This window comes from Dermacentor variabilis, chromosome 2, assembly GCF_050947875.1.
Source record: "Dermacentor variabilis isolate Ectoservices chromosome 2, ASM5094787v1, whole genome shotgun sequence".
Lineage (NCBI taxonomy): Eukaryota > Metazoa > Arthropoda > Arachnida > Ixodida > Ixodidae > Dermacentor > Dermacentor variabilis.
Genome location: NC_134569.1, coordinates 42,622,985 through 42,636,511, shown reverse-complemented (window position 1 = coordinate 42,636,511; position 13,527 = coordinate 42,622,985). Strand labels below are relative to the sequence as shown.

General features: G+C 44.8%; 1 protein-coding gene across 2 annotated transcripts in view; it reads right to left on the bottom strand.

Moving 5' to 3' along the window:
- Window positions 1–13,527, bottom strand: part of LOC142571701 (uncharacterized) — a 67,189-nt gene that overhangs the window by 38,008 nt on the left and 15,654 nt on the right. For both annotated transcript variants that reach the window (XM_075680237.1, XM_075680238.1), the window contains exons 8-10: window positions 5,777–5,927; window positions 3,114–4,022; window positions 741–1,145 (exon numbers count right to left, since the gene is read on the bottom strand). In XM_075680237.1, coding sequence (XP_075536352.1) covers window positions 741–1,145; window positions 3,114–4,022; window positions 5,777–5,927 — 1,465 coding nt within the window. The remainder of the gene's footprint in view (window positions 1–740; window positions 1,146–3,113; window positions 4,023–5,776; window positions 5,928–13,527) is intronic.

Genomic DNA, 13,527 nt, shown 5'->3' with positions numbered 1-13,527 from the left:
ACACACACACACACACAAACACAAACACACACACACACACACACACACGGAAGTCTTATATCTTTGTGCTTGCTTAGAGCGAGTGCTAGATAGGATCTTCATGATGCCTCCAAACTTTCTACACAAAAGAAAATACAACTTTTATACTCAATCAATCTATTTGACTGCTCCGTGTGCCTTTAGCTGCTTTCAGATGAAAGGTCAGTCTAGGCAGACCATGTACAAGCAACAGCTGTGCACAGCAGAAAGGCTAAGCTCAGCCTGGCACAGCTCATAAGTATTTCGGCAAAAATACTGACAGTTCAAGAAAATGAGAAGAAGGTGTTCGAATTGTGAATTGAGCTATTCGAAAAGTTACTATTCCATTCTCATTTATGCACTACCATTGTGCACATAACCCTACCAAAAAATGGTCATTAGGAAATGCTAGCAAAGCAGACCTGAAGAATTTTTTATGCTGCCAATAGTTTTCCAAATATGTTGGTGGTGTTAGCTAAGCTTCGTGGAAAAAAAAACAGGGAGTGTTGTTGTATGTTCACTGTGAATGACTAGTGTGATGCAAGCATACTACATAGTGAAGAATGCGTACACACAAGCACACTTCATAAATGTTGGACAAAGTCACTAATTGCACATGTTGAAGTCGTGAGTCAGTGCCCTATATGCTATAAATAAATAAATCGGCCTACGAGCAATTTGCAGGTAAGAATATCAGCCTAAGTGCTATGTACAGCACATACCGGAGCGGGTTCCTTTGCAGTGGCTGCCGCTGTGGCGGTGCCCGTAGCCCCTGCTGCTGGCATACTGTCCTCATCCTCAGCAAGGTCCGTTTCCTCCGCAGCGAGTGTGTCGGCGCCACCCTCACGCATGGCGCGCACCTTCTCAGTTGCCCGCTCCACCGCCCGTTGCCGGTCGGTGCCACACACCTCTACCATGGTGCCATCGGCCATCACCACAAACACACGGTTCCGCCGAGAACGCGGCTGCGTTAGCTTCTTGCGGCCACGCCGTGCCGCCAGCATCTTGCGCTGCTGTGGTGACAGGTGGTGCATGGGGTGTGGTGGGTACTTGCGTGGACGGCCCACTTTTTTCTTGGGGACCTCAGGCACTAAGGATGCCGCGGGATCCACATCTTCACCTACAACCTGTACAAAGTATACACAGCATACCTTGGTGACCACTTATTATACAGATTTAATAAACATCAGGACAGCACAAAATTGAGCCATACTACAAGAGAAGGAAGAAATAGTGCTGAAAACAGCAAGCATATCTGCTAGCAGGATGCTGTCTTACTTTTACTGCTCCATTCAGACCACACAATACAGAACACTTCGCACTTGGCCTCTCATGAAATGTGGCTTGTACCACTCAACATCAACTGAAATGCAGAGAAAGGAAAAGTTATCACAACACCTGTTACACATAACTATGTGAAAGTCTGACATGCGATCACTCAGTAGCCGGTTTCTAAGCCTGGTGTAGTCCTGCAAGTACATTTGGAGACTAATTGAAGCCGCTGATACAAATGCAGGCAAGTTTGTAAACACAACAATGCATTCTAGGTGTTTGCAACTTGTTTGCACTTTAATTTATGATGATATAGCACCCGAGTGTCGAACCAAAGCTTTTTCGTTTTGGTTTTTGTTTTGGTTCACAGAAAATGGTTCACTTCTGGTTCAACTCTGGAGCGAAAAGGTAACTGTTCAAATCGGTTCAAGTTCATTTGCATAACTGAAGAATTACAGGAAAGCAGCACAAATTTATCTGGTACAAAAGCTCAATGCTGCTGCTAAGCTGCACTGATACATTATGCCTGTTGTTTGTTTTTGAGGCTGCACGTAGTTACAAATGAATTATCCAGATGCCAGAATAACATGCTGGACTTGATGTGAAGCGAAGCTTTATTGAGAGAGAGAGAGAGAGAGAGAGAGAGAGAGAGAGAGAGAGAGAGAGAGAGAGAGAGAGGGGGGGGCGGGCGGGAGGGAGAGAGAGGATACTATACTGAAGAAAGGCAGAGAGGTCCTCCAGCCAGCTACTCTGCTCACGGTGAAAGTGAACAGAAGAAAAACAGGGGACTGAGGAGTCAATGATAAGGACAAGCAGTAGGATGCCATTATATGCACGTTTGTGTTCGACGAGTCCACTCACAGTCTTAAATCTAGGCCTATGCTAACTAAATATTTTATGAGAGCCTTGAAGGCTCACATATTGCTATGTCCACACAATGACCTAGTAACACTTTTTCATAGAATGGCCTGTTGTTAATTGCTGCTAAAGAAGAGATCAATGCCTGCCGTTCAGAGCCACGCTGGGGACATGCAACAAATATATGTGCATGCACATACACTGCTATGATTGGTTGGCCTATTCGGCCAGGCCACAGCCATGATCACGAAACCTGGCAAGGTTCACAATGAAAAGTTCCACTTTTGGAAGAAAAAGATGCGATTTGTGGCACAAGTGTCACAATACTGAGCTTCATGTTTAATTTTTAACAGATTTATGCAATGATTGACAAGGCTAAACCGCAGGTCTCAACAAGCCCCCAAAACAAGACAGGACACATAAGAAGTTTGTCAGCTTCTGGATTTAATCTGCTGTGTCAGCCACTGCAGGCATGGGCTGTGTCCCGCACCAGCACTCATGACGATGCAAAGCTCTGCGACTTCTAAACAGACTAATAACGCCAAATTAAGCCAGTACTTTGAGTATAAAAATAAACAACTTCTCACACCTAATTCTTAAATATGTGAAGTAATGTAAGCGTGGGACAGCATTGTCAGAAAGTTGGGGAAATTTACTGCATGGTGTCTTACTATAATGAGCAGTACTACTAAGCGAATGCAGTACTAAGCGATTGTACTAAGTATGGCCACAAACATAACACAGCTATTAGCAGCTTCTTGTCAATGTCACCTCATCAATTAAGTTTTCATTAATCTAACATGCTGAAGCAGTGCACACAAAATGTTGTGCAGCTTGACCAAGGCAGCACACATAAGTACAATTCCATATTCCCCATCTCCCTTATTTTTTTGGAGCCACAGGGTTTTCTCCCTTATTTTAGTGTCTTCAGTAAAGGTGGCAATGTGCAACAGGCAGCAACTCACCTCCACCACTGTCTTGCACTTGGTCGTACGGGAAAGGGCAGGAACAAACTCTGTATCATCGTCGCCATAGTAGAAGTCATCCCTAGCCGGCCGCCGTCGCTTGCGACCTCTGCGGGATGGCGTAGGCACGGGCAGGGTCGTCTTCCGCGGCCTGCCAGGGCCCCTGTGATAGGCCATCTGGCGTGATGGTGAAGAGAACATTCCAACAGCCTTCATGCGTGCTCGGGCCACTACTGATGGCTTACGGTACGGTGAAGCAAATGAGCCATCCTCTTCTTCTTCATCTTCAAGGGAGCCCAGCTGAACCACCTCCACATTGATTGTTCGTGGCTCTTCCTGTGACTTGGGTGTTGATGCACTTGGCTCCTTTGCAACTGTCTCCGTACCATCAGTTGATGCCCCAGGTGCACCTTTGATCTCCGGATGCTTGGGACCCAAAACAACCACAGGATTTAGGTCCACTCTGTCCAAATTGCTTACCTGGCGATGGTCCCCTTTTACAGTAATATACTTGCCGGGATCATCCGGCTTTGGGATGTAGATGATTGCTATGGACTCTGTATCTTCCACTTTTGCTTCACCTATTGCAGCTGTGGCGGTGTCACCAGCAGATGTTTCCCGAGCGTTGGGACTCATTATGGCCGCAAGTCGTTTGGATGGCGGGGTGCCTATTGATGTGCTCGACATTCGTGATGGAGATGTGGGCAACTCTGGGCTACGTGGCCTTTTGCTACACACCGTCTTAATGAAGTCCTTTGCAGCCGACTTGCTGGTGCGGCCTCTGCGACCTGGCTCAGGTGTGGGTGTGGCGAGCTCCTCTCCTTGCCTGTGCAGGCCCAGCGCCGAGAAGATGCGCTTATGAGTGGCTGCTTCAGCCTCTTCATTTATACCTTCGTCCTCGTCCTTCGTCTGGTAAGTGCAACAAGAAAAACCAAACCAGCATAGTGCTCTGTTAAACAGCCAGTCCTTTAAAAGGAATCTTCAGGACTCTTAAACAGAAAACACAGGCGACAAAAGAAATCGTTACAAATGGGACTACTAAGATCTGTTACACATCTACAAGTCGCAGAGGAACATTTAGACACAACAGGGGTTTACAGCTGAACCCACTTATAACAACATTCAAGCGCCAAAAAAATCTCATTGTTATAACTGGGCTGCAGGAAAAAAGCAGAGGGGACAAACATTGAAACATTTTAATACGTCAAAGAGAAGTACCCTGAAACCCACTTCTATAACATTACTGATTTAGACAATGCTCGGATATAACAATGAGCAGCTGCCGCATGTGAACTTTTGTGTGTTCTATAGTAAAGTAAAATAAACTGCTTACTACAATGTTTCCATTCCGCACTTTTGGTTATAACAATTAAATGTGGCAACTGGGTGCCTGCCCTGCAAAGAAATGTGAAATCCTGGGGAAAAAAGGGGGAAACGGGCTGCATCACCATGCCCGCCTCTGTTTCGCGCACCCGTTGTGGCACACCTTTGTCACACATCTCCTGTCTCCTGCACCCCCCCCCCCCCCATTTTTTTTGTTCAAGACAATGTGACGAAGGCGTGCTCTTCAGGGTGTGCAGCACATAGTTGCGTGTAACAAAGCAGCTTACATTTTCCCCATCCCCGCCAGCCCATCCCGAGAATTTTACTTTCTTTTTCCTATGCACCCAGTAGCCAGATTTAATTGCTATAACCAGTAACGCGAGGTGGCAGCATTGCAGTAAGTGGTTTATTTTACCCTAAAACACACACACAAAATTTACAGTGCATCGGCTGCTCCTTGTTATATCTGATATAGTGTTAAAACCGGTATCGTTATAAGCGAGTGCGAACATTATATGTTTGTGTTTTTGAAGGTATTTAAAAGTTTATTCATAATAAATTACAGAAAATTCAAGCCAACGCTCACAGTTCCAACAAGCTCTATAGAAATCTGTGAGAAACAATGGCTTATTTTGAATGCTGCTACCATTTCGAACAAAGCACTTCCATGAGCCTGCCGAGAGCCAATTTCCACATTGATACATGCAGTGCAGTAGATGCTGAGCAGATTTTACAAACACTAAGGGCAGCTTTAGCTCTTACCCCTCTCTCCCTGTTCGAGTATATGATGTGTGGAAATGTTCTTATTGGGCAACTACTGAAGTGTCTTGAACAAAATCTACTATATATAAAAGACAAAATTTAATTTTAGAGAGTGTTGTGAGCAGATTTTCTGTCTATGCCCTCCAATGTTTTCCCCAGTTCATGAAAATCAGAAAACTTGCAAAACTTGAATCATCACCTTGGTGCAGAAGAGGGTTCAAACAACATCTATAATTTGACTGCTTATTAAAACAGAAATAAAACAAGCTCAGAAAAACTTCCTCAAAAAGTTCAGTTATTGCTATGCCTCTCTACAAAGTATAAGCTAACCAGTCAATAAACGCAAAGTATTCAACCGGCATACACACACACACTTTGAAGGTTAACTGTGAAACCTGAGCTTGTTCTGGCAGCTTTGGCTAAAGGAGGCACATCAATTGCAACCAAGATGCATAAGAGCTGGCTTTTCTTATTCACTGAGCTACTTGCCACCCGTGGAGAGATTGCTAATGAGTATCATTCTGGTACCAATCATACAACAGCAAAGTAACCACAGCTAATGCCGACTACAAGGTCACCTCTTTGCTTGAGGAGCTGCCGAGTTCATCTTTGATGACCACTTTGTCCTTGCTATCCTCAGTGCCAGCAGCTCCCTGTTGCTCTTTTTCAAATAATTGGATAAGTCGCTTGCTGATAATGTTCTCTTCTGGCTCCCAGCAGTTTTCCGAGCTGCAATTAAATGCAAAGCAAATGCAGTGTTTCCACCCAGATTCTGCATGGAGCTGATCATTGAAGAATGATCTGTCAGTTTATTATTATTTTTGTTATACTGTGTACAGGCAATATTTCAAGGCCAAGCAGCCACAAACAGCAACAGTAAAGGCCCAACCACTGGCATGCATTGGCACGCACCAAGGAGCGAATGCGTCGCTTTGCTTCTGATGCACGCCGGCGCTTGCTCATCGGCTGCGGCGCATTGTTGCTGGATTATTTTGTCATCAACCATCCAAGTCCAGCCTAAGACAGCCTGCTGTAAACTAAGCTTGAAACGATAAGTTCGTGATCTGTATGCTCTTTTAGATATAAAAAACACATATGATTAGTGATTATATGCCTGCTGCAACAGTTTCCTTTTACCTTTGAAGTAATATGAAGTAACAATAATGCACAAAATATCGACATCAGCGCTCGCATTCATGGGTCATCTGTCTACAAGATCGCTTTGCAAACACCTGCCCGACCATGCCATATAATATCAAAAGCTGCTGTACGATTTCATTTTTGGTAGCTCATTGCACAGCCGACTATGTAAGAATCTGTGTTTGAAATATTGTCACCCATTAGTGACGGTGAAAAATGATGCAGAGTCAAAACTGGGAGTTACAAATTTAACTGTTTATTAGGCAATTATTAGGCAAACTTGTGCCCAGAAAAAGCAACACTCAATCGTAACGATAGCGCCAAGCAAAGCCAGTGATCGTCGAAAATCTCATCTGCGGGTCAAGCGCGTCGGCTTTCATATATCAGTCGTCGAAAGTTCCAGTGTACTCAATGGTGCCCGTGCACTTTCCAGGAACTACTAGACAATTTATGTCGCTTATTCAATCAAATTATACAAGGTTCGTCGACAATCATACAACCGCAACATGACAACGTTGCACCCCCACCTACAGAGGCATACTCTAGTAATGGAAGGCACACAGCAGAATACAATTTCAGAAACAGAACAGGTGAGTGAAAATCATGCAATATACAACAAACAATTCCAAAAGCTTGAAGGGCAGGTTATGTGATTATATTTGTGAAGAGAAGCTTAGCGTTTTGTCGCAAGTACACACCAAGATCTTTCATTTCATTGACCCGGGACAGTGGAGCATCCCAAAGGGTGTATGAAAATTGCACATGGTCTGTTTTCTGCATATAACTTAATGACATAGTATTAGAAGCATTTAAGAGTACCTTATTGTTTCTGCACCAGTTTGAGAGTGAAAAAATGTCTTTTTGGAGGTCGGTGCAGTGGAAACACTGTTGACAGTCTCAAATAGTTTTAAGTCGTCGGCACACAAAGCCATGCTTGCGCTGGAACACGGTAGAAAATGACATAGTTTCGGTACCTGCGCAAGTAACTGCATGACCGTGGGAATAAGCAGACGAAGCGGAAGTACATCTCTCTTGCTTCGGTGCGAAGTAAAACAAAAAATATGCAGACATTCTGTTATTGTTTCATTATTTCTCTAAACTTCAATTAGTCAATTCAAGCACCAGACCGCACAAATAACAGATGTTGCCTATAATAATTATAGAAGTCGCGTGTCACTACGAGCGACGTCACACTGCGGACACGAGCACGTAGGTGCAGGGACACGAGGACATCACCGTCCGGCTTGGAGCACGGTCGCCGCGAGTAAAAGTGGAAACGGCGTCTGTATTGAAATTTCAGACCTTTCCGCGGCACGTAGTGATGTAAGTTTTTGCAAACATGATTGTTAGCGCACATTGTATGCTCTGCGTTTGTCAGCTCAAAATGGCCAGACCTGGTCAAGCGTGGATTGATTAAGAATAGGGACAAGGCATATGTGCTGCCCAGATGCAGTTTCAACCGACAGCATTCCAGATGCATCCGGTAATACAAGACAGCATGCTACAAAGTAGTGGTCAGCCAACCTTTGTAGAATAGTACATGACCTAAATGAACAGCCGGGAGCTCTGACTGCTATGTGATCTAAACGAGATTGCACTAGCCTATTATTAACTTATTCAGCTCTAGTAGGAGCTCCAACTGTACATTTCAGACCATAAGTGTACAACATAGATAAATAATCACAAACAGTCACTTTTTCAGCGTATAAAATGTTGATATTGAAGTCTCTGATTAAGCAGAATTTGTCCACTGCGCACCACTGCCGCAGGGTTTCATCATGCTCTACAAGAAAACATGAAAGGTTGCATGAGGGTGGTCGATAAATTGATAATATATGCACAGAAAATGACCTCTTACAAACTTTAACCATCATAGATTCGGCATGTATAAAAGATGCATCAGCAGAAGAAACTTCACAGTTGTCGTTTACAAAGAGAGCAATACCTCCGCCACGACGCCGGCTTCGTGCAACAAAATGTGCAGAAAAGCCCTGCAAGGTAAATGTACCAAGACAAGCCTGAGGAGTGCTGATTTCCGTTATTACAAAAATGTCTACAAAGCCAGCAGCTGACTCAGCTAGAAATTTAAATTCATCCCAGTATTTACACAGACTTCGAATATTAACGCTCACAACAGTGAAATCATTATCAGAACTGCATGGAAAATCTGTTTTAAATGAATTGAAGTCTGGTAGTTCGCTGAAAGAAAAAGATATGTTGGCTAAGCAATGTTTTCCAGGTCTGCTTGCTTACCAATTCGAACAAGAGGCGCTGTTTCATTCTTTTTCATGAAGATCTTGCCTCCTTTCGTCCAACAAAACCAATAACCCTCTTCCATTGCCTTCGTTCTGGCTTTCCAGAAGCTATCATGTTTAACTTTGGTCAAGTTATCATTGAACTAGATCTTTGGAAATGATACACCTTCACGTTAGTTGCGTCAGCTTTCCCCACACTTCAAACCGTCGCTTTTGACTTTTAAGTGACGTATGGCTGCAATGTCGTCAGACGAAAACCCCGACAGTTCCAGATTTGCTGCCATTTACGTGATTGTTTGCGTTAGGCTTTCATTACTTTTCTCTGGCAAACTGTGAATCTCAAGATTCTTTAGTCTGCTGTACTGCTCACTTTCATTTTGGTTTTCTTCTCGCTTTTGTATTACTGCTGTATGACTTAACACAGTTGTTTTCAGAGCTTTCAGTTCAGCACAATCAGACATTTGACACTCTTGAATATCCTGATGTTGCTTCAAAACAGAATCGTACTCCTCAGACAAAAAAAAATGCTGATCCTTCGAGTTCCTTAACTGATTTAGATACAGCCATGAACTCATCCTGCAGCAATAAGAGAGAATCAACATTCTTATGTAAAATCGGCGAATATTGCAAGCTTTTTCTGATTTCCCTTAGCTCACCCAATAGTGAAGACTCAGAACCACTGTTTACCTCAAGCAGTCTCTGTGCAGCTGTTTAGTTTGTTACATCGGCCCGTTTTACAGACCCACACATTTCTCTTTTTTCCTGGCTGTCACTTTTTTCCATTGTACAACACAGCAAACTAATTAGATAACATACATATGCATATATATACAACAGCCAGGAAACTAGCCTACAAATCAGGCGTCAGACTGGGAAAACTGTTCATCGAAGGAATTCTTGTCGAAACAAAGACAGCTAGCCTCGCTCACCAGGCGAAGTGCAGAAATCGGCCCAGGTGCGCCATAACTGTCACTGAAACTGCCAGCATGTGTTGTCACCTCGCGGAGAGCAGCTAGAAGCGACTAATATAGCGAGCTGTGGGGCGAGGCAGACACTTCTGCTTTGAGTGGAAGCCCACAGCAAGCAGCAACACACGCGCACTAGCGTTGACCAGGGGTAGCGAAGTGCTGTGGTAGTTCTGCCAAAATAATGCAGTGCGAGTGCTTACTGGTCGACACGCTGAGAGCGTCATCCAAGTCCCACAGCAACTGCCGTTGTAACTGCTAGCATGTGTTGTCGCCTCACAGAGAGCAGCCAGAAGAACTACTATAGCGAGCAGGGGGGGTGAGGCAGACACTTTTGCTTTGAGCGCGGCAGCCCGCAGCAACTAGCAACAAACACGCACTAGCGTTGACCGGGGATAGCAGAGTGCTGTGGTAGTCTTGCCGAAATAATGCGGTGCGAATAATGTGATTCTAATAATAATTATAATAATAACAGTAATAATAATAATCTTAGTGGTGACATGGCACTCTAGACAGCTCACAAGACTGAAATAAAAAAGGCTGATGCCTGTACGCTAGAGCGTCTGATAGTCAGCCATCTATCACAGGAATCTGCAGAGTGCAGAAGACACCCCCCTCCCCCCCTCTCCTCTATGTGCATGCAAACACATACACACACACACTTGATCAATCACAGAGCACAGCACACACACACACTGTCGACAGGCGCACAACATGCAGGAGTGCCAGTTCAGTCCGGTCGCAAGGAAGGGTAGTCCAAATGGCCAGCAAGGTAAAGAGAAAGCTCTGTATGCCAGATATCAGCATGGAGTTACGGTGTCGGGCTGTACAGGCACGATGGGGCTCAGGCTGTGCTGACCGCTTGTTCAGACGGACTCAAGAACAAAGGTGAGTGCTGTCCAGAGGGCCGTCAAGCACCCTGCAGAATAGACAGACTAGCGCAATGTTGTGCTGGTATGGCAGAGTGTGCCACTTGAGGGCTTTGTGGCAATCTTCGTAGGCTGGCATGAGCTTGCGACGACCGAAAAGATGGGAGTAGAGGGTGCATGTTGCCCGTCGCTGAACAAGCTCAAGGCTGTCAGCGACGCGAGTTTGGTACAGGGACTATATTGATGAGCAGTACTCAAGCCGTGGCAGAATGATAGAAGTGTAGAGTGCTCGAAAAACCTTAGGTCCACAGGGAAGGGAGACACGGGACCCAAACCCAAGAATGTGACGATCCTTAGATAAAGCACTGGTGACATATGTGGAAAAGTCGAGAGAAGGGCTGAATGTTACACCCAGAATGGGAAGGGCCCGAACAGTTTTCATGGGAGTGCCTTTGAAGAAGTACGTTGGTCATGCAGCAGTTCCGTTGTGGCTGATACGCATGGCAGCACTTTTTGCAATGCTACTACAAAGTTTGTTACTGTAGGCCCAGTCGTTCACTTTTACGGAATGTATTTATTTCAAGTGCACATGCTGCACATCGGCATAATGTTGCAGTGCAAGTGTTAACTTGTTAATCAAACACATTCTGTGAAGATACATTAGGGACTTAGTTTTGAGTTGATCTTTTTCCTGACTACAGGTTATAGTACTGCAGCGAGAAAAATTTTAGTGGAAGCTGGAGAGATTTGGGCAGTTTAAAGAGACACTAAAGGCAAATATTAAGTCCAGCAAAAGTGATAGATTAGTGCTTGAGAATCTCTAAGGCGTCAATATTATTGTGAACAGGGTATTAATAATCTAGAAACTGAGGTAAATGAAGGACATGATTAGAGACTCCTCTGGGACATTCGAGCACTTGTCCAATGACGAAAGCACTCCTCAGTTAAATTCTGTCATTAGTACTCAATCACTCATTGCAAAAAAACATCATTGTATTATATTACAAGACGAAATAAAATGCTACTTATCTAGTTCTATTTCATTTTTAGAAAAAAGAACTCACTGAAATTACAATTGGCAAGATGCGGGCTGTTGAAAGGTCTCATTTGCGTTAGACTCTGTGCCACCCACGCTTTCGCGTTTCTGCACTTTCGTGATCGCATAGTGCTGCGCAGGTTTTGCTGGCTCACAAAACTTGCACAAACTGCAAGTAGCAGAGAATTCAACCTCCATGTGATGTCGCAGAATGCCCGAACGGTCTGCACCACTTGACCAGCAGCTGCAGTGGCGAATCCACCGCTCTGTCTTGCCTCAGTGCCACCGTCTGCCGGGTGCCATTTTACTTACCAACAGCAACAAAGGGTGGTGATGGCTTATGCAACATCACCACTCCCCTGTTTGGGTGGCGGGAGATTAGAGTTTTGAAAAAGGCACTCGAACCCTTCAGATGCAATTTTCTCGTAAAGTAAGCCTTTTCTTGGCACAAAACAAGCTTTGCGAGGTTTCAGGAATGGTATCTAAACAGTCCACATCGACCTATTTGCCTTTAGTGTCCCTTAAAGCATACCGACTGCATAAAGCACTAATGACACCTTTTCACGTTCCTCGCAATGCATTCACACCATCTGCTCTTCCATTAAAAAAAAAGAATGATATCAAAAGCCAATTACAGTTTCACTGACTCAGTATGTGCTACTCCTCAAGCAGGCATCAAAGCAATTCTGGTATACACGGCTGCATGCATAGGTCTTGCATGATGCAGGTCTGCCTACGAATTGCACCCAGTGCACATATTGCAAACAGATCATGCCTTTTTGCAGTGCTCAAGTATAAGGACACACTGACTCAGGCATGACTGCGCTGTGTCATGTTTCCTTCAGTGCATCAGCATTCTTGAGTTCTGCAAGAGTGATTTATCCCTAACTAGCCCGTAAGACGGATGCACTTGAAAAAAGTCAGTGAAGGAGCACTGTGATCTTGTACTGAACTGGATTCACATGACGAATAGAATAGCGTACTGTCAACTGAAACGGAAGGCATGGTTGATGACCTATGTACTTCCCACTGTTTGGCTATTAGTGTCTTTTGCTTTCAAAAGTTATCTTTGCCACGGGAAATAGCGGAGAGCTCGCCTGTTAAATTTGAGTCACCTGAGATCGCATGAAACACGGCGCAGTTCACCACCTGAAGTTCCACACAATTCATCCACCACACAAAGCCAGGAGTGCCATATATCAAATTTTTGCAGGGCCGAACGGAACTGACAATTCATTTTCTTCGACAGAGTTCCTCAGCTAGGCTCGTTCACTCGCCAGTTACAAACTCGATGGACGTGCTAGGCCTACATGTAACGTAAACAACATAGGCGGTAGGCAAGTGCTGATTATCCAGAGTTGGGTGTTCGGAAGCATGTTTCCATTCGTTTCAAGCACAACAAAATACACATACACCAAGCACAGACGTTGCGGAAATCGTGATTTGATTGGATGTTTCAGCAAATGATCGCACCGAGACCGGTGGAACCCAGTGGGCAGGTTGGATTTGTCAGCATCACTCGAAGTCGGTTCGGAACCACGTCGCACTGCCACAACCCACAATAGTCGGTCTTGTCGTTGTCGGCCTACTACTGTATCACAACACTGTCTTTCAGGAACACTGTCGTGCACATTGCACGTCCAAAGAACCCGGACAATCATTGGTGTCGGCAGCCGTCTTAGGCATAGCAGCCGGAGGCCTCGCAGCCTCCGATTGGTCGACGGCAGCGATGCATAGCAGCCTCTGATTGGTGCACGCTGGCGAAGCGCCACCACACGTCGCCGAACTTCTAGCATCGGCAGGCGACAAAATCTCTGCACTTCGCCATGCTTCACCTTGTTTTCGACTGACACTTTTGACGCATTGGCACGTGCTGAAGCTTGCTGATGTATGCCAATGGTATGCATATTGCAGCAACCAATAGTTTCATAACAAGGCAACATTCTTGGCAACAATCAACATTCCTATTGCTGCTAAAGTGTTCTCAAATGACCATTAGGAGATTTCCTGTGAGTGCAGGCTAAACACTACAATCTGTTCTTGAATTGAAATGAATGGCCAGCA